The 26,645-nt window shown below is 55.8% G+C and overlaps 8 protein-coding genes across 8 annotated transcripts; 5 read left to right on the top strand and 3 right to left on the bottom strand.

Moving 5' to 3' along the window:
* Positions 1-341: 341 nt before the first annotated feature.
* BXZ73DRAFT_87292 (uncharacterized protein) lies at positions 342-6,390 on the top strand (the record flags this gene model as incomplete). Its single annotated transcript, XM_048024506.1, has 21 exons — positions 342-555; positions 626-1,596; positions 1,620-1,783; positions 1,840-1,931; positions 1,953-2,016; positions 2,123-2,864; positions 2,917-3,031; positions 3,088-3,396; positions 3,449-3,647; positions 3,709-3,855; positions 3,905-4,037; positions 4,095-4,338; positions 4,391-4,518; positions 4,574-4,726; positions 4,776-4,955; positions 5,010-5,167; positions 5,218-5,349; positions 5,408-5,578; positions 5,642-5,898; positions 5,958-6,232; positions 6,337-6,390. The coding sequence occupies 21 exons, from the start codon at positions 342-344 to the stop codon at positions 6,388-6,390; spliced, it is 4,902 nt and encodes a 1,633-aa protein (XP_047882741.1).
* Positions 6,391-6,558: 168 nt separating this feature from the next.
* BXZ73DRAFT_96871 (uncharacterized protein) lies at positions 6,559-7,366 on the top strand (the record flags this gene model as incomplete). The annotated part of the gene is made up of 5 exons (XM_048027190.1): positions 6,559-6,612; positions 6,671-6,781; positions 6,849-6,956; positions 7,017-7,113; positions 7,191-7,366. The coding sequence occupies 5 exons, from the start codon at positions 6,559-6,561 to the stop codon at positions 7,364-7,366; spliced, it is 546 nt and encodes a 181-aa protein (XP_047882740.1).
* A 206-nt stretch (positions 7,367-7,572) lies between these two features.
* On the bottom strand, positions 7,573-12,067 carry BXZ73DRAFT_87291 (TPR-like protein; the record flags this gene model as incomplete). The annotated part of the gene is made up of 12 exons (XM_048024505.1): positions 7,573-8,055; positions 8,119-8,337; positions 8,562-8,592; positions 8,649-8,803; positions 8,854-8,878; positions 8,930-9,098; positions 9,150-9,257; positions 9,319-9,524; positions 9,578-9,747; positions 9,807-10,427; positions 10,631-11,629; positions 11,681-12,067. 12 exons carry the CDS (start codon positions 12,065-12,067, stop codon positions 7,573-7,575), a joined length of 3,573 nt encoding a protein of 1,190 aa, XP_047882739.1.
* Positions 12,068-13,048: 981 nt separating this feature from the next.
* On the top strand, positions 13,049-14,414 carry BXZ73DRAFT_96869 (aldolase; the record flags this gene model as incomplete). Its single annotated transcript, XM_048027189.1, has 8 exons — positions 13,049-13,306; positions 13,360-13,505; positions 13,567-13,609; positions 13,678-13,729; positions 13,791-13,929; positions 13,985-14,003; positions 14,063-14,189; positions 14,248-14,414. 8 exons carry the CDS (start codon positions 13,049-13,051, stop codon positions 14,412-14,414), a joined length of 951 nt encoding a protein of 316 aa, XP_047882738.1.
* A 116-nt stretch (positions 14,415-14,530) lies between these two features.
* BXZ73DRAFT_96868 (uncharacterized protein) lies at positions 14,531-15,757 on the bottom strand (the record flags this gene model as incomplete). The annotated part of the gene is made up of 6 exons (XM_048027188.1): positions 14,531-14,744; positions 14,795-14,916; positions 15,131-15,396; positions 15,452-15,566; positions 15,616-15,688; positions 15,744-15,757. The coding sequence occupies 6 exons, from the start codon at positions 15,755-15,757 to the stop codon at positions 14,531-14,533; spliced, it is 804 nt and encodes a 267-aa protein (XP_047882737.1).
* Positions 15,758-16,004: 247 nt separating this feature from the next.
* On the top strand, positions 16,005-17,426 carry BXZ73DRAFT_39376 (WD-40 repeat-containing protein; the record flags this gene model as incomplete). The annotated part of the gene is made up of 7 exons (XM_048018362.1): positions 16,005-16,228; positions 16,283-16,330; positions 16,388-16,475; positions 16,532-16,623; positions 16,681-16,838; positions 16,891-16,963; positions 17,018-17,426. The coding sequence occupies 7 exons, from the start codon at positions 16,005-16,007 to the stop codon at positions 17,424-17,426; spliced, it is 1,092 nt and encodes a 363-aa protein (XP_047882736.1).
* A 20-nt stretch (positions 17,427-17,446) lies between these two features.
* On the bottom strand, positions 17,447-19,295 carry BXZ73DRAFT_96866 (uncharacterized protein; the record flags this gene model as incomplete). Its single annotated transcript, XM_048027187.1, has 4 exons — positions 17,447-17,672; positions 17,725-18,095; positions 18,147-18,549; positions 18,601-19,295. The coding sequence occupies 4 exons, from the start codon at positions 19,293-19,295 to the stop codon at positions 17,447-17,449; spliced, it is 1,695 nt and encodes a 564-aa protein (XP_047882735.1).
* Positions 19,296-22,782: 3,487 nt separating this feature from the next.
* BXZ73DRAFT_87287 (P-loop containing nucleoside triphosphate hydrolase protein) lies at positions 22,783-26,621 on the top strand (the record flags this gene model as incomplete). The annotated part of the gene is made up of 7 exons (XM_048024504.1): positions 22,783-22,955; positions 23,014-23,137; positions 23,190-23,216; positions 23,238-25,694; positions 25,718-25,855; positions 25,909-26,294; positions 26,336-26,621. The coding sequence occupies 7 exons, from the start codon at positions 22,783-22,785 to the stop codon at positions 26,619-26,621; spliced, it is 3,591 nt and encodes a 1,196-aa protein (XP_047882734.1).
* Positions 26,622-26,645: the final 24 nt, after the last annotated feature.

The raw sequence follows: 26,645 nt of genomic DNA, 5'->3' as shown, positions 1-26,645 counted from the left end.
GGAGTTTAAATGTTGGGAGGTTTTGACTACAGTCCACCAATGTACTTGTAAGGTTGGAGCGTTGACTGGCAGACAATACTGATGTGCAATTACCGTGAATTTACGCGACCTTTAAGACTAAGTGCCCTCAGTCACAGTTGTCGTAAGGATAGTCCGGGATTGTCCGGCGGCACTGTGAGCCAAACGAGCACGTGCTCTCGACGCGTCCTCGACGCGTTTCGCCATTGCGCGTCTGAGCGTCTGTCGTGATTGGTTCTTGATCACTCCCGCCCACGGCCTGTATATGTCCCCACTCTCTCATCTTGTATATTATCTCTTCGTGCCGATGCAACTTGCCGTCGATGTCTTCCCCGTCAGCGACACTACAAGTCAGGATCAATCATATTGATTACACCGTCATTCCACCGGGGCTCCTCGATAATTCGACCCTCCACCGAGTCCCTGTTATACGTATTTATGGGGATTCTTCTCTGGGCCACAACACATGTTTACATGTGCATCAAGTATACCCTTACTTTCTTGTTGAATACCTCGGAAAAATGAACCCGGACCTTGGTATGCCTCCTCTTTCATCCATGCTGCCGCTGCCGTCGAGCTGCCGTCCCTCATGCATCTTTCATACCAGTACAACGCTATGTCTCGAAGCTCAAGCATTCCCTGAACCATGCAATTGCCATCTCCCTCAAACGTAACCCTGAATCCGTCAAGTCTCAGTTCGTCCGTGCCATTGTCCTAGTCAAGGGCGTGCACTTCTACGGCTTCCACTCCAACTACGCTCCCTTCCTCAAAGTGCACATCGCCGACCCCGCCTTCGTCAGCCGGGCTGTCACCATCATGCAGTCGGGGACGGTCATGTCGACTCGGTTCCGCGTGTACGAGTCCCACCTGTCCTACATCCTCCAGTTCCTCTCCGACTTCGGTCTGTACGGCTGCGGTTGGATCAACTTGGGCGAGGTCTGGCGGCGCGGAAGGGAAGAGGAAGATGAGAAGGAGGAGCACACGACCCCCCGGGTAGACTTCAAAGACTCCCCGTACCACCGCCAGTCTCGGATGCCCCTCGAGGTCGACGTCGCCGCCCACCAGATTCTCAACCGGCACAAGCTCTCCGCGCGGGAGATACACCACAAGCTCACCGTGCCCGCGCCCCCTCTCCCCCCAGAGCCTCTCGTGCTCAGCGTGCGCGAGCTCTGGGAGGATGAGCGGCAGCGCCGCGCCGCGAAGGGGCTTGAGCCGTCTCCCGAGCTGCCGAAGGACCCAAGCGCGAACTCGCGCGAACCCGGCGGGGACTGGGTCGCAGAGGCGCGGTGGTGGGAGGAGATCCGGATGCGCATCGAGAAGGAGCGTGGTAGGGAGGCGCCCCCGCTGAAGATGTCTTGGGAGAGGTGGGTAATGACCACATTCGAGAGCGTCGAGGCGTTGTGGGAAGACGAGTACAAGACATGGAAGCCGCAGAGGAAGCAGGCCAACGGGAACGGGGAGCATGAGGACGACAACTCCGGGACGTCGGACGCGAATCCATACCATGCTTCACAGGGATCGGGAACTGCCAGTGGCTTTCTCGGTGCGTTGGATGGGGCGATTGCTGAAGAGGTGGATGTAGACGAACGTATGCTCGGTAGCCAGCCATGGCTCAATTCATGGAACACGAAGAAACGGAATGGCCGAAGGATGGAAACGATGGCGAGGAAGGAGAAGATGAACAATACCCGGAAGAAGATGAGATGGAAGACGGGCCTCCGCCTGACAAGACACTTAGTCAAAACGATACCGAGAAACGCGAGAGGTGCGGCAGGGTCTCATCGCATGGTTCCGCCCAATTTGACTCTCGAGAGCGCACAGTCCGACAGAGCTCACTCCGTCGCCCACAAATGACAACCCCTTCGCAAATGTGTGGTCCAAAGTATCGCGGTGCGCTCGATCATCTCAAGTTTGTCATCAAAGCTAACAAGCAGCCAGGTCCTCGTCTGTTCAACGGTCACAGTCTCTTACTTCGGTTGATCCAAAGACCCCGACGAAGTAGGTGATGCTGCTCATATCTACAATCGATGCTGATCATATGTCAGGGTATTCGTCATCAAACATTGGCCTTAAGGGAGGCTGACTGTTTCCACCAGCGTCGTAGGCTCACTCCGGCGTCGCCCGCCCCCCTAACACCGTCACCCTCGCGGCCCGCAACGAAACGACCATTTGCACGTGCGATGAGCAGCGATTCAGTGTTACCCGGTCCTCCGGTGGAAGCAGATACATCGCGCGCGGTGCTCCAGCCGCTACAAGCGATTGAGGACAACGTTCTGGTCGAAGTCGATACCGCGATGACAACAGCTGCCCATGGAGACAAGAGACCCGCAAAGAAGCGCAAGCTCAGTCCACCTTTGCCCCCCGTCGCCGCCCCTGCGCGGAGTACAGAATCTAACACTTCTGATCCAGTGTCTGATGTCTCCTTTCAGTCTTTTACTCCCATTCCGACCTCCCAGCTACTCAGCGACAAGAACGTTTTCCAGTTTGCTCGCTCACCACCAACTACTGCTGAGCTCCTCGGCAGTACCGATCGTTACAACATTCCCAGCAAGGTCTACCGTGACCCGTGGTATTCCAAAGAGTCAGACGCTCCTGACAAGCCTAGGGAGTTCGCTGGTCTCGTCTTTCATCTTAAGGGAGGAGAGGGGGTTGCGAACCTAGAGGAATGGCAAGCGACTCTGGGTTCCGAGTCGAAATCTTCGCTTTCGCACACATTGAGTCATCGTGGCGTCAGCGGATGGGAGTTCGCCGGTGCGCCTCCCAGCGTTCGGCAAGTCAGGAAGTGGCTCCAAGAGGACAAAGTCCGCGCTAGTCAACGGACTGCAAAGGACACCTCTCAGGCAAGTGTTTCCAAGTTCGAAAGGTTTACTTGCCATGGGTTTTAAAGAAGCCACCTAGATCTCGGGTCCGACCCAGCTCAATCCATTTGGGCTCAAGAACACATTGGTCGCCCGGTCGGACAAGGTCAAGCGTGAGAAGCAGACAATGACCATCCTCGGGCTTGAAGTCTTTGGTGGGTCGTGTGGATATGTTCTAACCTACATGATCTGATGCAAACTGACGATTCAGCGCCGTCCAGGGACGATCGTGTCCCGGATCCTGCGGAGGACGAGATTGTGGCCGTGTTTTATTCTTTCCAGGACTCGGTGCGAGACTCTGATGGAGCAATTGCTTTGGAGTCTGGTATTATTGCTGTGGAAAGCGAGCAACTCAGCCAGCGCCGATTGAGGGCCATCAAAGCGGACTATGCTGAGAACGAGTTGGAACTACTCAACAAGTTCATCGACATGGCGAACGAATTGGATCCAGATGTTCTCACTGGATGGGAAATTCAAGCTGGTTCGTGGGGGTATTTGAGTGCTCGCGGTCGAATTTATGGTAAGCGGAAGGTCCCCCGGTCGTTACGGACAGCACACTCATTTTTCTAAAGGCTTGGACCTCGAAGAGCAGCTATCTCGCGCTCCGGCAAGACATGTCGGCGGGCGCAATGACCGATGGGGCATGCGCACGACATCGACCTTCAAGGTCATCGGCAGACATGCTCTCAACACTTGGCGAATCATGCGCTCGGAACAGAACCTGAACATCTATACATTCGAGAACGTCGTGTTTCACGTCCTCCGACAACGGTGGGTTCCATCTGAAAGCCACAGGTCTATCTTTAGCCCTCATTTCAACTCCAATTCTCAGAACGCCGTGGTACAGCCCGAGGAAGCTGACGGAATGGCACTGTAGTGCCGTCCCGATGCACGCGGAATATGCCATTCGATATTTCTCTCGACGTGCTGCCATGGTGGTCGAGATGCTCGACGCTGTTGATGTAGTGACAAAGACGGCGTGAGTCTGCAGTTGACTCTGAGAGCAATTGAGCTGAGCCCCTCAGCAGGGAGTTCGCGCGCGTCTTTGGCGTCGATTTTTTTTCGGTTCTGAGCCGAGGATCACAGTTCAAGGTCGAGTCGTTCATGTTTCGGATTGCAAAGCCGGAGAGTTTTGTGCTGCTCTCTCCCAGCAAGCAAGACGTAAGCGTGTTGTTTTTCGTCTACCACCATTGCTTATATGCAGTGCTCGCACAACAGGTCGGAAAGCAGAATGCTGCCGAATGTATACCTCTCATCATGGAACCTCTTTCGGCCTTTTACAGCAGTCCGTTGGTCGTCCTGGATTTCCAATCACTATACCCCTCAGTTATGATTGCTTATAATTATTGCTATTCTACTTGTCTCGGCCGCGTCACGGAATTCAAGGGCACGTACAAGTTTGGCGTCACGGATCTGCGTCAACCGGCTGGCATCCTGGATACCCTGAAAGATCACATCAACGGTAAGCCGCATCCCGCTTGTTTTCGTTTATTGCTAACGAATCACTGGCACAGTTGCCCCTAATGGTATGATGTACGTTAAGGAGACTGTACGGAAGGGGCTGCTTGCCCGCATGTTGATCGAACTGCTGGACACGCGAGTCATGGTCAAACAGGCGATGAAAGGCGCGAACGATGACAAGGTGATGTGCACGTACCTTCGCTCGCCGTCTATCACAGCGTGTTGAACGTTCGCAGGCTCTACGTCGGATCCTCGACGCCCGACAGCTTGGGTTGAAATACATCGCTAACGTCACTTACGGATATACAAGCGCTTCTTATTCGGGGCGCATGCCGGCCGTGGAGATCGCGGACAGTATCGTGCAGAGTGGTCGAGAAACGCTGGAGAAGGTATGAGGCAGTGACCAATGACAAGCCCATTCTTCTCAAGCGCTTACAGGCGATTCGCGTGATCAACGGCACAAGCAAATGGGGCGCGAAGGTCGTATATGGCGACACCGACTCCTTGTTCATCTACCTGAGAGGGAAGACCAAGGATCAAGCCTTCCGGATCGGCCAGGACATGGCCGATACGATTACACGCATGAACCCTGCTCCGATCAAGCTCAAGTTTGAGAAGGTTATCAGTCCCTCGTTCCCGTGACCAAAATTCAGGCTCATGAGGACTGTGTAGGTCTATTTGCCCTGTGTGCTGATGGCAAAGAAGCGCTATGTCGGATTCAAGTTCGAAAACCCCGACGACACGGAACCTGTGTTTGACGCAAAGGGTATCGAGACGGTCCGTCGCGACGGCGTGCCTGCCCAACAGAAGATGACGGAGACCTGTTTGAAGTAGGTGGTATCAATTTTCCCAATACTAAATCTCAGCGTGCATCACCCAGGATTCTTTTCCGTACACAGGACCTGAGCGCAGTCAAGGAGTATTGTTGCCGAACCTGGAACCGCATACTTGACAATAAGGCTTCACCTCAAGACTTCATCTTCGCGAAAGAGGTCCGAATGGGAACATACAGGTTTGAGAACCATGGTCTTGAATGTGGTGCTCGGAAGTTGAACGCTGATTGGCTCTAGCGACAAAGTACCGCCTCCCCCTGGGGTCACGGTTGCCGCGCGGCGGATGCTCGAGGACCCCAATGATGAACCGCAGTACGGTGAACGCATTCCATACGTGATCGCCCGAGGGGAACCAGGATCTAGACTCGTCGACCGTGCAATCGATCCTCACGAGTTATTCCGAGACAAGTGAGTGGCCAGTGACAATCATCTCTGGTAGTTTTCCTTTTCCCAGGCTCATTGGTTGCTCAGCCACAAGCGACTCGATGCGACGTACTACATCTCGCGAGTGCTGATCCCACCGTTGGAACGGATATTCAACCTCGTTGGAGCCGACGTTCGCAGTTGGTACGACGAGATGCCCAAGAGCCTACGCGCCGATCAACCCGACGTCACTCTGTCCCCTAGGAAGAGCAAGTCAAAGGAAGCAATAGCGGCAAATGCTCACAAGATTGATGATCACTTCCTGAGTTCTCGTTGCCTGATCTGTGGGGGCTTCACTCCGGAAGGTGAGTATCGATGCTCATCACTGTTCGCTGATATGCTCCCTCATGCTTCGCTCCATAAGTGCTGTGTGACCTGTGCCGGACGGACTATCCTTTGTCCATGAGCGAGCTTTTGGCACGCATCCACAAAACGGAGCGGCGGCTCATGGACGTCCACCTCGTCTGCAGCTCTTGCAGTGGTATTGCACCTGGCGAACCTGTTGACTGCGAGACACTAGATTGTCCCTGGTTCTACGAGCGACAAAAGACATATGCCAAATCAGATGCTCTTGCGACAATTCACGAACTAGTCGACGACCTGGAGGAGGAGTCCAAAGAAGAACCTGGATGCTATGTTGTTGTTGAAGAAGACGAAGGACCAAGCGAGGAACTGTCGAGCACAGACACCACCTCGGATGACGAGTTTATGTAGCCGTACACTGTTTGTGTTTCCCCATGTAGCATATACGCTCATTGCGGCCAGTCACCTACAACTTCAAGTTCGGTTTTAATTGAACGTCCGCACTGTAGTAGCTTCCGACAACGCCGCCACGTGTAGTTCCGGGCCGGTGACACCCGGCCCCGCGAACTGCGTGAAGAGCGGCCTCTGCACCAGGCTCCGCAGCGTTGAAGTTGTCTCCAGTCCTACCACTCTCCTTCCCCATACACATCTGCAGCTTCACCATGGCGGACTTCATTCAAGCTTTGGACCCCTCAAAGCTGGTTCTCGCCGGGACGGTACGTAGATTCGGATGGTTTACGAGTCCACATTGTTGCTCATGCCGGTGTCCTACAGACACTGTCCTTCGTGACCAGCGCGTTCCACGCTCCCGTGTACAATCTCCCCATTTTCCTCTTTGGCATGCTCGCGCAGGAGAGCCAAGATGCTATCCAGTCCCTCAGAGCGGTATGCCCGTCCATGTTTCGTTGCTGTAACACACGCCTCCTGACATGCAAGCCCCGCCCGCCCGTAGTTCACGATGCTTCTCACGGGGTCGGTTGTGTACGATATCATTTGGATGTCCAGAAACTCTCAAAACTGGTTCGTCAAGCTTGTTACCATCCTTATCCTCATCGTCAAGGTGTGTTCCGTTCTCTGCGCGCGTTTCTCTCCCGCTGCACCCACCAACGCATATGCGTAGCTCCCCACCGCGCTCGCGTTTGCGACTGCGCTCCAGCAGCGAGGCTCTTCCTTCCCCGGCCTTGGCATCCGCGGCAACGACCTTTCGGGTCCGACCGGTGAGTCGTCCTTGTCGCGCCCTTGCATAGGTGCGGCTGCGGCTGCGTGTGACATCATCTCATTTCCTCCTGCGCAGTGTGGTCCATGCCCGGAGGCTTCACCTCCAACTTCGGTGGTCGCGACGGGTACCAGAACGTCGACGAGCCGGCGCCAGGCCCCAAGCCGCTCAGCGTCCCTCCCTCGCAGCCTCAGCCGCCCTCTGCCCCCCCTCAGGCACCACCGCAGGCACCAGGCGCGTACCAGAACGTTTGAGTTTTCTCTCGCACGCAAAGGCAAAAGGGCGGACGTGGATGATGTTCGAACGTACTATTTATACAGATGGGACTGCGTAGTATGTGTGTGCTCGAAGCGACTCTGCTATGAATATTGTATACGAGAAACATGCGACATTCTGCGGAACAGATTGAGAGGTACGGAGAAGCGGCAACACGGTGTGGCCCCAAGCACTGGGCAAAGACTTATTCTACGCGCTGGATACGCACCGGATCGTCGTCCTTGATCCAGATGCAGCTGCTTCTCTTGTCCTCGCCCTCACACGCCATCCATTCGTCTGAGCACTCGTACTGCGTGCCGTCGACCCACCGCCGCCACGCCTCCCAGAGCCCCTTCTCGAGGTTCCTCGTCCAGCGCGCCGTGTCGAAGAGCGGCATGTGGTCCCGATTGAGGAACAGGTTCTTGCGGAGCCGGATGAGCTCCCCCGCCCCGCGCGGGACGACCGCGCCCGAGGGCTCGCGATGCGGCACGTACGACACGCTCTGCGCGAGTGCGACCGCGCGCGCCTCGTACTCCTCGGCGCTGTGCACGGTCATCTCCGCGCCGAAGCCCGTGGCGTGCACTATGCTCGCCGCCACGCGGGAGCACATCTTGTGCCGGTGCTTCGGCCAGGTGAGCATGGGCGTGCCCGTCCAGAGCACGTCCGCGGCGATCGTGTGGGCGTTGCACTGCACGAAGACGTGTCGATCAGTCTCAAGTCGGCTCCGACGATGGTATGGGAAGGGAGTTACCTCGACGGTATCAAGGAAGAGGTCGACGACGCGTGCGCGGTAGATGTGGAAGTCCTTCCTGGCGATGTCCGTGAAGCGTATTCGTGACGCGACGTCTTTGCCTGCCCACAGCGCGGCAGACCGCCGGAGATGCTCCTCTGCTGCTCCGGGGAAGCGGAGCAGCCACAGAATACTCCGCGGCACCTTGCGAAGGATGCGAAGCCACAAATAGAAGATTCCCTGACCGGTGATCGCCAGTCAGACTGCAGGATAACGATAAGAGTAATTGTCTCGTAACAGGACTCACCGGATCTACCTGTGCAAACAGCCAAGGCCACAAACGCGCAAACGGCTAATGGGCGGCAATAGGTCGGAGAGATAAAGGCAAACTCACCTTGTAAAGCTGTCCAGACCGTTGTGTGTAAGCGTGTGGGACCTTGTGTGCGCCGCTGATAAGCACGCACCTGGTTAAAATTAGCGAATACAATCACATCCCTACAAGGACGTAATCAGTGTGCGGTGTAGTGCCCGCCGGGCATATGGGTACTAACTGTGGTATGTCCGGGAACACCTCTCTGCGGGCACAAGCTCGCCGACGCTCTTCGTCGAGCCACAACGTATCGGCGTCAATAGTTGAACGAGTTTCTGGGCTCAAGCCGTCGTCTCCACGGAACGATTGCTTGTGATCGGTCACCATGAAGGTGTGCTGTAGCGTTTATCAGACGAAGTACTTGTGGTGAGAGATGGTAATCATACGGGCATGTACATGAACTTCTCGGAACTGGACGAATGCGGTGTAAGCGCAATACTAGATTTGAGTGGATTGACTCACTAGATCCACAGTTCGCTGTCGTCTTCCGGATCTAAGTCCGCGCCCATGTCGAGCGGTTCGATCGGCAGGGGGCTATCGCCTCGTTCGGACTGCAAGATCCTCCATCGCTCGGCCGCAGACAAATCCTGCGGACAGGATATCGGGTCGCAGACGATGTAGTCGCACCAGGCTGTCCGTTCCATCAGCGCGTTAGTGCAACGAGCATGGTATATTTGCCTACACGCGCCGACGGTTCCCGCGTAGCCAATAAGCTGCATTTGGATTGGCACGGGCCTCACGGCGAAGATGTCGTTCCTCGCGCCTTTAGTGTAGCCGCCCAAGTTGATCACTGGGACCAGGAGGCGTGAGCATATGTCCCACGAAAAGGCCGTATTTACCGGTTGACATACAAATGTGGAGCTCGTGCTCGCCAATGTGTTGGAGGATCTGCTGGAGGTTCCAGCTCGAGACATCGACGCAGTGTTCAACCATGCTCGCAATTCGTGGCCGGTACGCGGTACCGTCCCAAGGACTAGTGGTGTAGATAAATATATTGAAGCGATCCCTGTCATGCAGGCCAAATACATTCTGCATGAGATGAGAAAGCGGATGGTTGCTGTAATACAAATATTAGCCGTTGGCTTCGAGGCAATCACTGAGGACGCTCACTTGACATCATTGGATATGTATCCCAAATTGATCCTCCCGTTGAAAGGTGGTCTTGGGGGGCGGAATACATGCTCTGGCATCCACGGATGGGAGTGACCAGCGTATGAGGCTTTCAACGCAGCACGGTGTGGTATAAGACGAACAGTTCTCGGGGATACTGGACATGTGAACTGACACGCACGTTTCATTAGTAACGACCAAACGCACGAGTAGTATGCTCAAAACGTACAGTATGGAACGGCAAAACAGAGGGTACTTCGGGTGACTGCAGAGCCTTAGGGAGGGGTGGCCGGTTGAACTGAGAGGATATAGCGTTGTTGGGTAGATCCACGAAGTCGCGGACTTCATAAGTTCTACCGAAAGTTCGAAGATACCATCTTCGCTGAAGCTGTGGCGCAATCCAGTCGCAGAATCTGAGAAAAAAGCCGACACTGTTGACGTGATAGACCATTCGGTCGTTCACACTGCCTGCCAGACGTTGAAACCTCGAGCGCCATTGCTCATTTTCATCTGGCCGGAGATGTCGTCCTAGTCCACAAACTAATGCGCGCAGGCACGCCTCGGTCGTGGTGACGAGCGAGTCACCTCTGTAGAAGGGCTGTCGATATCCGTCCTTGATCTGCTCGTCCGTCACCGCAACCATCTGGGTGACCCAGCCTGCTTGAGGGTTTCGTGCAGGAAGGAGGTGACATCCAGCGTCGTCGACACCGATTTCGTCAACCAACGCACCGCGTCCACGCCAATCGCATATCGAGGAGAGGGAATTCGCTAGACCGCAAACGGCTTCTGGGAGATTTGGGTTTGCTTTCGCCGCGCGATAATAATACTCGACTGCATCCCAAGGACGACCCTTACGGTTCTGCGTCAGTCTTCTCGATTGTCTGTGTGGTGGTAGTACAAACCGAGTCCTTGATGACATTTCCAAGATTGGCCAATGCAAGTCGCAATTGGGGTTCTGTTCAACAGCCTTCTTGTACAATCTGATACTCGTGCGATTGGGAATCAAAACATGGCGGAGGGTGAACGGAACACTCACCTGATCGCTTCCTCAACCTGGCCTTGTTCATTTACGAGTGATCCGAGATTGGTCAATAAGTGTGGGTGCTTGGGATCAATATGCAAACCCTCCGTGTAGAACATACGAGCAAGGGCGGTTCCATCTATGACTTCGCCATCCGGACTGGATCGGGTTTGCGAAATGCCAGAAAGCATTATCCCCAGGTTGTTATAAGTCGAGGGCGCGGGATCACAGGTGAGGGCGATGTAGTACAGCAGGATGACAATGGACGCGCTGATACGCAGCCCACCCGCCGAACCAGGGATGGCAGCATTGCTCAATGCGGCGTCTTGGAAACGTTTGGCCAGTGTGAGAAGGACTGTGCTCGTCATATTGTTTGCCTGCTGTCGTATGATATCTGACGGTGGCACCAGTGCTCCACTAGGACCAACCTGACAGATACCGGGAAGTACGCCGCCAGAAAAGAGTGCAGTGCGGAGAGATGACACTTGTTCTGGAAGAAGGAGCGGGACGGGAAGGAGGCCTCCTCCAGCGAGTAACAGCGGGTGTAGGAGCTGTTCGCCTGCCGCCCGAACCTTCTTCATAAGAAAGAGAGAAGGGTCGTCCAAACGCTGACTGATGTCGGTCTTGAATATATTGCTGAAGTCCGCGGAACCAACAGTCCTGATATCGGAGCATAGCGCGTGCCCAGCTGTGCATGTGGCAATGAGGAGATCGCGAAGGCTGTACTGTTCGGAGTCGAGGCATGGTGACGGAGGGCGTAGTACGAGCTCCAATGAACGCGCATACTCATGAAGAGCGCGCTCTATGTTCGTTGGGCCGAGCGTTGAGTAGATGGTGCCGCTCGTGAACACGGCGCGCTGCAAGCGAGGTATTTCGATGGGTTGGAGACGCGAAGTCAGTCTGCCATTGGAGTCGAAAACATGCGTCTGAACGTATTGACAGATAGCTTGGGCTTGACGATAGTAATTGAGACGACGGCCTTGATCAGATGCACAATGAGCCAGCGTGAAGGTCATACCCAAGATGTTGTCCTGCGAGGAGCAAGTTCAAGGAGATATCACCACATTGGGTACGGAACTCACCAGTGCATCCCAGAACGTAGGGCGTACTTGCAGCGCTTTCCACCACCACTCAAACGCCTTCTGGATCTGGCCCTGAGCTTTCATGGCTGTCCCGATGTTATTCATTGCTTCCACATAGTTCGCGTCGATGGACAAGATTTGGTCATTGACGGCTATGCTGGAGTCAAAATCGCCCAAAGCATAGTAGATGCAAGCTAGAAGCAGCATGGCGGGGAGGTGATGCGGATGCAAAGCAAGTAGAGTGGTGAGGACAGGAATAAGACGTGTCCTATAACTCTCCGAGGGTACGAGGATCCCCGGCGATATATTTGCGAGAGGAGCCGAGGTGAGACCAACGGGGACGAAGGACGGGCCTGGTGCGTCGTAGGCGTTATACGCGTACACCATTAAAGCGTCCCGAGCGAGAGTCGTGGCTAATGCATTACTGCCACCCAGGGAGAGATCCTGTTGCAGGGGAGGCGAAAGTGCGCGAGAGGTCGATGTAGAAGGTTCAGGTTGTTGGAAAGCAGAAGGTCCCGGTAGATACGCTAGGACAGGTATGAGTATACGGAGCGCGAGAATCCTTGGGACATGAAAAACTTACTGGGACGATGCTCGTTGGGGTGCGAAGCCGAAGAGCAATGGGATTGGTCGTGTGAGAGACACGAGGAAAAATTAGGATGCCATGCCTGAGGAGGAGGGAGTTGCTGTGCGTCGCCGAAGCGAATGGAAATGGATGTGGGGGAGAAAGAACGACAGAGAGCAGATGGGTCTGGAATCGGACGCGAGTCTGACATCTGCAGAGTCTATGGCCGTGGGAGGGGGGGCGGTTGCATGGGGGCGACGGTTTGAGCGGCCGTGTGCGGGTAAGGACGAAGAAGGGGCGGGGCGCGCGGGGTGGATGGAGCTCGAGCATGTTGGACGCGGTGTAGAGCTCGTCAGTCCAAGCTGGAGACAGTGCCGTCACTGTGAACTCGCACTCGCGTCACTCGCCCGCATGACGTCGCTGATCAGTTTCACGCTCACGTGCCACGCGTCTCGACGCGCTCTCTCGCCTCTCCCGAGACTCGAGTCCCCACGCGACACAACCACGTACGTCCGAAGTCTCGTGTCTTCGTCGATCGCACCCGAATCGGCCCGCGAGCAGGACTAGTCCCTCTCTGCACCGGTGGGCCAATGCCGGGCGTGCAGGCTCGGACTCCGAGTCGCTGCGACGCCGCGGCGTGTTGGCCTGCCCCGGGAAAAGCAGCTCAGATGCATCCTCCGGTCCGTCATCCGCACCCCAGCCTTTAGGCACTGTCGGGAATAGCGTCTCCCACCCCTGCCTTCAGCCCCTACGCTCTGCCCCCACCGCCTTCCCATCCCGCGCACCACCCGATCCCTCAGAGCATGTCCTCCGCCACCCTCCTCGCCGACATCCGCTCGCGTCTCGTCGTCGATGTCGACTCGATGGACCCTGATGTAGCGGCCCGTCATACCAATATCGCGGCCAAGTTCTGCGACATGACCTCCAACCAGGCAATTGTCTACGGCGAGGCCACTCGTCCGGAGCGCGCCGAGCTTTTCAAGAAGGCTTGTGACCACATCCGATCAACCAACGCAGAGCTTGACATCGACACTCAAGTGTCGAACGCGATAGATCTTCTTGTACGCTCTTGCCACACTTGCTAGCTCCAGGCCCTACACTCACCATGTTGCAGACCGTGTTGCTCGCCAAGGAGGTCTACCCTTACCTCACAGGTCGTGTGCACGCCCAGGCCTCCCCGTCGACGGCGTACGATACCGAGGCTACTATCAATCATGCGAGGAAGCTCATCTCCGTTTTCGAGGCCAACGGTATCCCCAAGTGCATATACGCCCGTATTCCCACCGCTGTTCATGGCGTTTCACTCACACCTCTCGCATAGGACACGGGTTTGCATCAAGATCCCCGCCACCCCCGAGTCCGTGGTGGCGTGCAAGTATCTCGAATCCATCGGCATTCGCACCCTCTCCACCTGCCTTTTCTCTGTTCCCAGGCCCTCGCCGCTCATCAGGCTGGGTGTCTCTACATCGCCCCTTACTTCAACGGTGCGTTCTGTGATCCACAGCAAACCCGGCTAAATGACGTCTTGATTTGTTGATTCTCCAGAGCTTCGGGTTCACTTTGTGCCCGGCGTTTGGAAGGAGTACACAGACACCGCCAAAGAGCACCCGGCCTCGCCCGTCATCGCTTCGATCGTCAAACTTTACAAGGAGATCGACACCAAGACCCTCGTCATGCCCGCCAGGTATGTCCTCCGACAGCATCGTCCGGTCAGCGCTGAGCTTCCTCCGCCCACGCAGTATTGTAACGGCAAAAGAGGTGCGCGATTTTTCTCGTTCGGGCTCCCTTCATCCTAAGTGAGCATCGGCTATGGATAGGTCGTCGCCCTCGTCACGCTCGGACCCGACCATCTCACCCTCTCCGGCGCTGTCTTGAACCAGCTTGCGGCTGCCAAGGGCTCGGAAGTTTCCCTCGAAGCTGAAGCCTCCGTGGGCGTAGCAGTCGGTGCGGTGGATTCGCTTCCTTCTCTTTTGGAAGACTGACTTGAGATTTTTGACCACAGAGCCCGAGGTAAAGTCAGCCGACTACCTTGCCAATGGTGGCGCTGCTCTCAAGTCCGCCATTGCTGCCGACGCTGAAACGAGTCGCAAACTGGAGGATGCGCTGAAGATCTTCGGCGAACAGGAGGACAAGACCAAGGACCTCATCCGCGCGGCGCTGATGGCCTAGGCCTTCAGGTCGATGCACAAGACACGAACCCCAAGAACCCCGCAGGAGCGTTAAGAGATATAGGGACGGACGGTCACCAGGATATCGCATAGAATTACCATGTTATGTAACAACATCTATAACAAGCCTTCTTGCTTCAGTACGTTGATGATGAGATAGGCCGATCGTCGATCCCTATCCATTCCAATCCAGTCGCCTTTTTTGAATGGCGGATGGTCTCCATCTGCGACGTAAATATCATCTTCATCGACTCGGCGTGCCTTCTTTTCCTCGGCTTCTTTCTCAAGATCCTCTTCGGTGTCCCATTGCACTTCTGCCCACTGCCATTCTCTGAGAGGTCACTGAGCCACGGCCGCACGTCGAAGACAGAAAAGACGTACCCCAATGTCATTGCGACAATGCGAGGATCTGGTACGTTTGGTAGGATCGAGAGCAGCAGGTTTGTCAACACCGGCTGCATGTCAAACGCCTCCTCCATTACCGGAAGCGGTACGTATTCGACCTGTGTGCGGCCCGTGAGCTTCCAGTCCACTAACTCAAAGAATAAAAGTCATACTCGCCTCAAGTAGCATCCCCTTCACCGCACCGCCGGACAAAATCACATTCCCCGCCCTAACCAGCCAATCGCTCCCGATCGCATACACATGCCCCTCCACGACCAAGTGAGCGCCCCCGCCCATCGTCCCCGGACCCTGTTGCGTGCCCTGGCTACCGACGATGCTCGACTGGCTGCTTGAGCCCTGGCTGCTGCCTCCTCCGCCCCCACCGGACGAGCGGACTGGCGCCCAGCGCGCGCGGAGCTGGGTGAGGAGCTGCTCGAGCGCCATCGGGGGCACGAGCGTCGGGAACGTGTGACGGAAGTGTGTGGGTGGCGGGAAGGACGCGCTGCCGTCCGGGTGTGCGCGCGCGAACTCGGCGGCCTGGGCGAGGTAGTCGGCGCGCATGGGCGCGGCGGGGTCTTCGAGGACGCAGAAGACGTTGTCTGTGGGCGTGCGATGCATGAGGCCGCGTCTTTTTGCGAAGGTTGGGGTGCCTACCGTCCATGGTGAGTGTGCACATGGAGCGCTCTACGGGGACCTGGAAGCCTGGGACGGAGCCGAGAGTCGAACGAAAGGACTTCATGTGTAGTTGCCATTTGCCTCGGTACAGACCCTGAAGCCTGTCAGCATCCCCACCAATATGCAGCTTTTTTTCTCAGCACCTGGTGGTTTTTGGTAATATTCTGAGCTATGAGCTCAAGTCCTGTAGTTGGGGCATTGGTCCATCTCACTAGACTAGTAAGCAGGGCATGAGTGATTGATGCTACGTGAAAAGAAGCAATGGACAAACCCTGAGAAGCCCATGTCGAGGTATTGACTAAGGTGGGTCAACCGGATGTTGTGTGCTCATTCACCCGGATGTGTGGCCCACCACCACGCTGGACTCGCGCAGAACAAGCCACATTAGCGCCCTCCCGAAATCCAACGCGTCGTTAGCGTCGTGACGTCACGCGTGTGAAAACAGATCTGCACACCGGATCTAGAGAAGCGCAGCTTTCTGGATCTGTCTATTTCGTCCACCATCGCTGCCGCTACTAACGGACTTTTGAAGATGTCTGGCTTCGACACGATATGGCCTGCAGACTCGGCAGAGTTCTGCCCTCACCCCGACAGGCACAATATTTTTGTTTGTGGAACGTACAAGCTTGAGCAACCAATGCCTGCCCTTGAGGAAGTGGATGATCACGCAGACCCCTCGGATACGTCTTTCGTGAAGAAATCACAGACGCGACGCGGCAAGTGCCTTCTCTTCCGCGCTGACAGTGATGGCCGCCCGTGCGTAGAACCTACATTTTGGTGGGACTGACTGATAATCGTGGCCCAGCTCAGAAATTTGCTTCAGGAAACAGAGCTTCCTGCGATACTGGACATGAAGTGGTATGTTTTTGGCTTGCCCCAGACGAGGTGATTTCAAGGCCAAATCGAGTCTTCGAGGTGTCATCGAACATCCCATGTCCTTCCTCTGCTCGCGATCGCCGACTCGGAGGGCCATATCACTTTACATCAGCTCGAGAAGGGCACGGTAAGGACAGAGCAGCCTGCGTGCCCATCTTTTGCTGATGGTACATACTCTCATAGGCTCGCCTCACGCAGATACAATCAATCGCATGCGCGGCTTCGGATGTATTGTGTCTATCGCTTGATTGGTCCAATCGCAGAATGCCCGCTGAGTGCGTACATTGCGGTGGCACGGCCGGAGCGCGTCCGCTCACTTGCGAGACCAACAGCGGGATGGGCAAGCTCGTCGTCTCCCTTTCCAACGGATCTCTTTCCCTTCTCTCCCCATCAGCTGCCGAGCTCGTCGTCACGGATTCTTGGCATGCACATGACTACGAACCATGGATTGCCGCATGGAACTACTGGGACACTAACGTCGTGTATTCGGGTGCGTAAGGTATTCCTTGCCCAGCGCAGTTACATTTACCGACGGCATTCAGGCGGAGACGACCTCCAAATGAAGGGGTGGGATATCAGACAGGGTGGTGCTCAGCCAACCTTCACCAACAAAAGGTTTTCCGTATCCCTTCTGCGTTCTGACGGAATTCTAAATCGGTTCGTTCACAGGTTCGACGCTGGCGTGACTACTATCCAAAGCCATCCTTTCGTAGAGCACCTCATGGCTGTTGGAAGCTATGACAACACCGTGCGGCTCTTCGACACGCGTAAACCTCTTGTACCTCTCACACAGGTTGACGTCGGAGGCGGCGCATGGCGAGTGAAATGGCATCCGACTCCCGCCCGAAAGAACGACTTGCTCGTGGCCTGCATGCATGATGGATTCAAAGTGGTCCGCTTCGAGCTCATCGGGGAAGACCCTGTGCAACCCTTATCGTCGGAGATCATCAAACGCTTTAACGAGCACACGTCGCTGGCGTACGGCGTGGACTGGTCATTTGCGGACGCGGTGGACGACGGTACACTAGTGGCAAGCGCTTCGTTCTACGATCAGATGTTACATGTATGGAGAGCGTAAATGAATTATATAAATTAATGTCAGGCGGTACCGTCGACATTTTCCCCTTCGGGTAGTGGAGTGGAGGTCCTCGTCAGATGAGCAGGGGTAGAAGGAGCATTTGTGTCCAGACGTTTCCGACGCCAGAAGCCCGCGTTCGGACCCTTCATAACGAATGCCAAAGTCCATCGTGAAAGACCACGCAGGGTATCTGGTCGGTGCACTACGGTGGTGAGCAGCGAGGCCAAAGAAAGAACAAAGATGGTTCTACAACTCATTGTCAGTGCAAAAACAGTCGTCCCAGCAGAACAAGACGTACCTTTCAGCCAAGCGAACGCTGAACTTGCCACTCTTGACCCAGTCCGCGGCGAGGCATGCCCTGATCGCACGAGGGAGGACGTAGAGTGCCATCTCGCCCCTCCGACTGCCACGCTCGATCCAAATACTCGCTCCACAGACCAGACTCCCCATGAATGCGCATCCGAATGGGCCGTCCCAGAAATCGTGCGAGATGTGAGGAAAGAGACGTGCCAGAAGGAGAGTGCGGGTTAAGCATATGGTGAACCAGGTGGACGACACAAAGGCTGATAGGAATGTTGCACTACGGGCCGCACTGAGTGCGGTAGCAAGGAGGCGGGGTATCTCAAGGAGCTTTCGCGGTCTTGTGATGGCAATAGGCAAGAAGTGAACCTGATTACTCAGTCAGCAGGATGTCATTGGCAGATTAATGAGAGCACCCACAGGGAGATAGATGGCAAGAGCCTCGGCGAAAGCCTGGGCTCCACGAATGGCTGCGTTGGCAGTACAGCTACCTCCGGTAACCCCGCCATGAACGACCTCGCAAGGCAAGCCTGCGACTCCTTGCCTTCCGGGGATAGAAAGTCTCCTCCATACTGGGTTAGCGTAGAGGCCATATGCGGGAACAACGGCTGGGTCACCCCATGCAGCTGGATATCCAAGGTCCCTCGAGAGCGACGTGACCAGGTCCTGCGGAATGGACACCCCCCTCACATAGGAGAACTTCCCGGCGCGAATGGCACGAATGGCAGCAAGTAGTCGCGGGTCGATGCTGGCGAGGGTCATGATCCACTTGTTGTAGGACCGGGGTAGCCTGTCCGGTTCGTAGAAGAAGCACCACATAATCCTGGAGCGATGTTAAGCGGACGAAGCGAATATCGAGACTGACTTGACGCACCTTGCACTGCAGGCCCAGAACACTAGGGCATCCAACCGAGTAGACCATTTCCGATTGACTGACTGCTGATCTTCCTTTTGAGTCAGTGTGAGCCTACTGAGCTGCACCGCCGACGGCTTGAAGAACATCATCTGCACCGCGGAGTCCATCGCTCGGACCAGGAGCAGCAAGGAGAGGTCCAATGTCGGTGAGGGACGTCCTACGCCAGCAGAAGTCGCATGACGTCGCCGTGAATGCAGCAGCGCGACTGCGAGAATGGACGACACGACATTGGAGACGAACGATTTCTGCCAGTCTTGTAATGAGGCGGCCCAGGTGCGGAGCTTATGGAGGGCATCCCAGTACCTATCACCCCCTCCCTCTCGTGTACCAATGCCAACAACCTCGCCTTCTGTCCACCTGTCCCATAGTCGGCGAATGGCAGCGCCACCGGCTACGCCAACGGTGATTGAGGTGGCGAACGCGTTGGGAGAAAGCTCGCGTGCAAGGATATGTAGTGCGCGTCGAAGGCCTTGTGTGCGCGCCTTACGCGAGGTCAGGAATGGGAGGAGCGCGGGTCCGAGCGCAAGGGAGAGTGCGAGAGTGTATGTGCGGAGGGCGATCTGGAGAGGATGGTCGTCTGGGAGGGCATGGAGGAAGTCCGCGAGTTGATGGGACGCGTCGTGTAAGCGTTGGCGGATACGCTCAGTCTTCATGGAGGCTGCGACGCGTGTGGTGAGGAGGAAGAGGACATGGTCGTCTTGAATGCAGGCAGTGGGATCGACCGTGGCAATCGGCGTCGACTGCGCGTGATAGCTTTCCGGGTGCGGTCAATCACATGCGCGACCGCACCCGACCGCACCCTCATCATCAACATTCAAATGCATAGTGCCTGACCACTGCGAAGACACAGGCAAACATATTACGCATGTGCCGTAATTCCTTACGAAGATGTAGAATATGCCACGAATCATCGTAAGTACAGTATATACATAGTGCCAGTGAACTACGAGGCCGGAGACTGATGTGAGCTAATGGCGTCGCTGTCCATGCTCTGGGTATAACTCCAAAAGTCCAAATAGTGCGTGCTGTCTGACATGCTCAATCCTGCTTGAAATTCTGGGAGTAAACCGGCCCGACCTAACAGCAGTAGGAATCTCGCGCGAGAATCGGGGTAGACAAATTGAGTCAACACCTCGGGTCCCTGCAACAAAGCATGAGCTCAACTTCAGTGAGCGGCCAAACACTACACTCACATGCTGGCGGAGGACCTCTTTCAAAGAATCTCTGGGGGCCGGTGCAAGGCTAGCGCCGCTATCTTCAACGAGTTTCTCCGCGCCAGACCGACTGGTTGTGATAGAAATCGTATCCTCGAGCGAGGAAGGACCCGCAGGCATAGACGTTGATTGCGGCATCGTTGAGGGATTTACGTATGGCGCTATAATGGGACTCCAGGATGCCGGACGAGACGGCGGTGTACTTTGGAATACGCCAAGCCAGCTCGCCCAAAGCTCCAACTTCCTCCCGTCTCTGCCGAGACGACGAAGGGCAACGTGGCACCGCTCCCAGTCATAGTCGTCGCCCTTCCAGACTTCACACCCTCCGCTATAATCACTGACGGTGAGCATGACGGATGGCGGCCTGTCGCGCCCTCTTCGTGATGTTCCAGTGTGGGCAATGGATCCAGTGGTCCGTCCGGAGCGTCAGGGTCGTATGAGGGTTCATGTGCAAGTTGGGCCGGGCGCATCATGAGACGAATCCACCGTCGTCGTCGTACGAGGCCGCGGTTGTTGAAAAGTCCTGGGTTGGGGCCCCACTGCTTACTGCGAAATGAACGTGCATATTCGAAGCCGTCGTATTGCACTAGACCGTCGCCTCGCATATCGATCATCCATGCGCGGGACACCCATTTCCACGATCCATCAGGGAGTGGGTAGTCTTCCAACGAGACGGTAGGCTGGTTCTTCCTTGGCGACCTCACGGGGGTGGGAATAGTGAACGGAGGTGGATCAAGAGGCAACAGAGTTAAGGACGAGTAATATGGAGTGGAGAACACTGTGGCACTAAATACGTCTTTTCAGGGGAGATGCATGGAGACGAAGATCCTGGATACGCACCCTCGCTGGTTTTCGTATAGGATTGCCCAACGATAGACGTCCTTGTCTGGAGCGGTTTCTGAAGAGGCAGTAAAACCATCTCCGAGCTTGACAAGATCCAAACCATGAGAGGAAGCCGAATCCGGGCTTGTCACTTCGGGGAACGCTGGAAAGAAGGTCGTAGACTTGCGCCTGAACGCTTTGGGGTGCCGACGAAGAATGTGAGGGAGAGACACATTAGAAAGGAGGCCACGCTTCTGAAAACGCTGTCGAGCTTGCTCTACAGCTTCGGGGTCATCTCGCTGAATGGAAGTGGGTGGGGGCGGGGGTGTTTTAGCGGATGGGCGTGGAGAGGACGGACCAGCCAGTGAGGAAGTGAAGGAGGAATCGGACATGGCTCAAGGGGAGCGAGGGGATGTCTGGTTAGGGTCGCAGTTATATGCCAGGGATGAATGCATGATGTCATCATTCACTTCCTCCCCGCCGCCATCATGTTACGCCTTCGCCCTCTAACTTCCGCTCTTCCGCGCATCCTATCCTCGGGCCCTTCTCCGATACTACCCCCCGCGCGAACACACATCGCCGCTTGGAAGATCCCCCGACATTATAGCTCTGGTCCTGGTCGTCCCTCCAAACTCTGCCCGTCATGTTCAGCCCCGTTAGCGACAGCTCTACCCGTCTGCGCGAAATGCTCCTATATTGCTCCCATACCAGAATCTATGACCTTTCATGAGATGCTCGGGGTACCATATGGACCTAACCCGTTCACAGTCCGTGTTCCGGAGCTTAGGCAAGAGTTTCGGGCAGTACAAGCGGTTGTACACCCAGATCGGTGGGTGTCGAAGCCACAGGTCACTTCCTCCGTTCTTTTTCCCAGCACTTTGACGAGCCTTGCTTTAGGAACAGCAAAAAATAGCTGCGGCAATGTCATCTCGCGTGAACGAAGCCTTACATAGACTATCAAGCCCACTGAGGCGAGCAGAGTATATCCTTGGACGGGAGGGCTTCGCCGGAGACGAGACGGACAAGTTGGAAGATATGAGCCTCCTTATGGAGATCATGGAGGCTCGCGAAGGGCTGGCAAGTGCCGAAGACGAGGAAGTGGTTGCCGAGATCAGAACAACGAACAATGGTACGGGGCAGTTCAACTTCACACCACTTGTCTGACCTCGTGCTTAGCCAAAATAGAAGAAACTATTGAGGAGATTGTGCGGTTAGTTGAAGCTAAGGACTGGCAAGCACTGCGTTCAGCGGCAGTGAAGCTGAAGTACTTGGAGGGTGTAGAGTCTGCAGCTGCCGCTTGGCCAGCTCAAGGGCCCGAGCACTAGCCTGTATTCTGCACCACCATTATTCTACATGCCCCCATCTCGTTACAGCCAGAGTGAATATCCTGTTTTACGCGTGGCCCTCATTCTCAGAAGGCAACCTGCGCAATACTTGATGCTTCTTCCACTGAGGAAACATTAGCATACGCGCCTTGCCGATAATTCCAGCCGACGATGTAGGCGCCAATGTAGGCGCTCAACGCGCAAGAGGGCGTTGGCGTTGTCGCTGCCACTCGTCCTCTTTGCGTTCGTCCTCTTTGTCTCGTCCGGATCGGCTTTTTTCGGGTACGCTCAGTGCTCCCAGTGAAGCTCGATACAGTGAGGGCTCTGCCAGGTATGCTCACGTCCCGGTTCACTGCGCTCAGTTAGCTTACTTTTCCGACTGGCCATAGCAGATCTGTCAGTAGTTCCATCCATCCCCTTATGCGCCTTGCCCTTTCTCTTCGACTGAGGCGCGGGCTCTCTCTCATGCAAGTCTCGCATACTCCATCATCTGCGTCACCCCTGGCTTCAGCTTCATCCTTCTCATCCGCCGCCCCCAAGCCGACGCCTGCTTCTCCAAAACGCGCCTCAAGCTCTCCTTCCCCAGACGAGCGGCCTGCAAAGCATACCAAACTCGACGAGCAGTTCTCCAACATGAATAGTCCGGATCGTTCCCGTTCTTTTCCCACTCGTGGCGCCGGCTCCTCCTGCTTGCTAGAGCGCACAAGAACAATGTGTCGAGAGGCAGAGGGGGTAAGAAGAAGCAGAAGGCTCCTTCCGTGCCTGTACTCCCTGGCCCAATGCACGACGAGGCATACATCACGAGCACGTACAGAAAGAAAACTACCACGAAGAAGACCTTGACGGATAACCCCAAATCTCCGTTGAATAACCTCATCACGGCAATGGGCGGACAGATGGTGTTCACGGGCGAGCAGGGTACCATTGATGGGAGCGATGCGCGAATCTGGCGGTGAGTTGTTCGATTGAAAATCTCCCAAATATGATCTCAAGGTGTATCCCTCAACAAGATGCACAGTCACCGTGAATTATGAAGGCCATGAAATTGTCGGGACTGGTGACCATGCCGCACGCAGAACGGCGGAAAGTCTGGCCGCCCTTTCCGCAGTGTATCAGCTGGATACTCTAGATGCAGTATGTCATGCGTATTCATTGAATCGCCAGTCTCCTAACCTTCTGCCCGAAGTTCGATAAAAAGAAGGCCCGTGAAGATGTTGCACCTGTCGAGACGCAGCTTTCCGACGGGAAACTCGTAACCTACGAGCAGGCTCGCCATTTCATGGACTACTACTGTCGCCGCTTCCGCTTCGGCAAACCGGACGTCGTGTACACTCAGCCTCCTCGAAGCGGATGGCAAGCAGACATGATCGTCGGCGACCGTCGCATCGGCTTCGGCAAAGCGAATTCCAAGAAGGACGCTCTTACAAGATGTTACACGGATGTCGTGCAGTACCTGGAAAAGTGCGATCCGCAAATCTGGAAAGATTTTTTGGAAGATGTGAAGACAGGAAAGGACCTCGGCATGGCATCCAGCGTCCTGTTCCAAACAGATGACGTGCTCGCAGATCGGGTCCAAAATCTCAAAGACGACATTAGACGCAGCACGCTTTACCACAATCGACCAACTGTCCGCAAGTTCGAAACCGACGGTGCTCAACCCGCTCCCCAAACAACCTTCAGGGAACGACCACTCCCTTCTCCTGCCTACTTCTCTGAGAAGTCAAAACGTCTGAAGGAGCGTCGCGAAGCGTACCGTGTCGACCCTCAACTGGAGTCCATCCGTAACACTCGAGCTTCCCTCCCAGTTTTCTCCAAGTCGGAAGAGCTCCTCAAGCACATTCGCGAGCACGACGTCACCATCTGTATGGCTGCCACAGGTTCAGGGAAGACGACACAGATTCCACAGCTTCTCCTCGACGAGATAATCGACCGGGGCGAAGGCGCTACGTGCAATATCCTCTGTACTCAACCTCGAAGGATTGCAGCCATCAGTGTCGCAGAGCGAGTAGCAAAGGAAAGAGGTGAAGTCTGTGGTCGCGGCTCTGTGGGATATCAAGTCCGTTTCGAATCCAAGCTGCCCGATGAACACGGCTCCATCACCTACTGCACGACCGGTATCTTTCTGCGCAAGATGCAGAGCGCTCTCAGGGAAACGGGCTCCCGTCACAGCATGGATTCCATCACCCATGTCATCGTCGACGAGGTTCACGAACGCGATGTTGATATCGATCTCATGCTCGTCGTTCTAAAGCGCCTCCTCAACGAACGAAGAGCCCAGAAGAAGCCCATCAAGATCGTGCTCATGAGCGCCACTATTGACTCGACCCTTTTCCGCACCTACTTCCCCGATGAACAAGGCAACCCCGCTGGCGTGGTCGAAATCCCGGGCCGTGCTTTCCCAGTCCAGAAGCATTTCCTTGATGATTTCGTCCCCCAGTTGACGCAACCTTCTGCAACCTCTTGGGTCTTCAGGGAAGAATCGGTCCGCAAGTACCTTGCTGCAGAAATAGGCGACGTCCCTAACCTTCCTACTGCTCTCAACTCCCGCGCTCCTACGCCGGTCTTACGGGATCATTCTCGTGACGTTGACGACCTCGACCTCCCTTATCCCCTCATCGCCCTCACCATCGCGCACGTAATTCAGCAGACCGACGACGGGCATGTCCTTGTGTTTATGCCCGGTTGGGATGACATTACCGCCGTTAGAAGGATACTCACGGACACCGATCGCTCCAAATCTCTTGGTTTCAACTTCACCGACCCCTCAAAAATCAGTATCCACGTCCTGCACTCCTCCGTCCCGGTTGCAGAGCAACAGGCCGTCTTCGATCCTCCGCCCCCTGGCGTTCGCCGTGTCATACTCTCCACGAACATCGCGGAGACATCTGTCACCATCCCCGACGTTGTGTATGTTGTGGACACTGCTCGCGTCAAGGAACAGCGGTACGATCCCTCGAGACACATATCAAACCTCGTCTCCGCATGGGTGGGGAAGTCAAATCTCAACCAACGTGCTGGTCGTGCCGGTCGTCACCGGCCGGGAGAGTACTACGGTATTCTTGGCAGGCGACATTCCGAGGAGCTCCCCGCCCATCAAACCGTAGAAATGAAGCGCGTCGACCTCGAGAACGTGGTCATGCACGTCAAGGCGCTCAACTTCCCGGACATGACCATCGAGGATGTCCTCGCTGCCGTCATTGAACCCCCGGCTCCGGAGCGCATTGAGGCCGCCATCCAATCCCTGCACATGGTCGGCGCCCTTGATGCCGACAATAACCTCACGTCTCTCGGTCATGTTCTTCTCCAGCTTCCTGCCGACCCACGTCTTGGCCGCCTTGTCCTCTTTGGATCATTCTTCCGATGCTTGGATGCTGCCCTCACTCTCGCAGCTATCATGGGCTCCCGGGAACCGTTCGTCGCTCCCATGCACGTCAAGGCCGAGGCTCAGGCTGTGAAGAATTCGTGGTCTCCAGAGGAGTCCCGGTCCGATCCACTTGCTGCGCTCCGTGCATATCGCGAGTGGTGGGAGTACCAAAGCCAGGGCCTGTACGTGTCCGCGAACCGGTTCTGTCAGGACAACTTCCTCTCGAAGCCTACGCTGCTGAACATCGCGAAGACGAAGGATCAGCTGCTCAAGTCGTTGTACGACTCGGGTGTCATTGATGTGTCCGCCGGTGGCAAGCTCCCCTACGTACCCCCGGGCATGCGCTCCAGGGACACCATCCCATTCCCAGTCAGCTCAACGAGAACGGCAACTCGTGGCCACTCTTGGCCGCCCTCATCGCGATTGCGTGCCAGCCGAAGTTTGCTATCCGTACTGGAGAGAGGGCCTACCGTACGGCCATCGAGAAGGTCAGTGACAGTACTGTGAATAAGAGCGACGTTCGTTAACTAGGGGGGTTCAGGTTGTGATTGTTCACCCATCTAGCGTGAACCATCGTAAACGCGACATGCCCAAGGATAGCGGAGACCATCCTCACATGGAGAGGCAGATCATTGCTTACGCCGAGAAGCGTCAGAACATCTCTACGGCTCAGAAGAACTCCGAAAAGTACATCGTCAACACCACCCGACTTGATCCTCTCACCTACGTTCTGTTCGGCGCCTTCCGTATTGCTGTCACGCAACGGGGACTGGAGTGCGACGAGTGGCTTCCCATCATCGGAGCGGTCGACGTCCTCGACGATCTGGAGCGGGTGAAGGTCATGATGGAGGATTGCATGCTCCGCGTTTTCCAGGGTCTCATCGCCAGCCGTCAACGCAAGGCCCAGCAGAACCGACGTCCGCTAACGTACGATGGCGGGCGGGAGGATGAGTCTGGTGATGAAGAAGAGGAGAATTGAGCAACACGCCTCTCTCCGACACAGAAGTCAAGGAATTGGACCTGATGACCATGGATATCGTCCGCATCCTGAACCACTACACCAAGTACCGCGCCGCTACGCAGTCAGAGACGAACTCTCGGCCCGGCACTCCGATGGCCTCGCCTTCGTTTGGGTCCTCGCGCCTCCCTTACTCCCCTTACAGCGGCTCGCGGTCGGGCCACTCGACGCCCTACAACATCGCCTCGGCGTATTCGTCTCGGCCTAGCACACCCAGTCGGTTGTCGAGGGTATAGTGCAGGTGGAGTTGAGGTTTTCAC

Source organism: Epithele typhae, assembly GCF_022376455.1.
Source record: "Epithele typhae strain CBS 203.58 chromosome Unknown BXZ73scaffold_3, whole genome shotgun sequence".
Classification (NCBI taxonomy): domain Eukaryota; kingdom Fungi; phylum Basidiomycota; class Agaricomycetes; order Polyporales; family Epitheliaceae; genus Epithele; species Epithele typhae.
The sequence above is the reverse complement of the archived record's forward strand: the minus strand, read 5'-3'. Positions and strand labels throughout refer to the sequence as shown.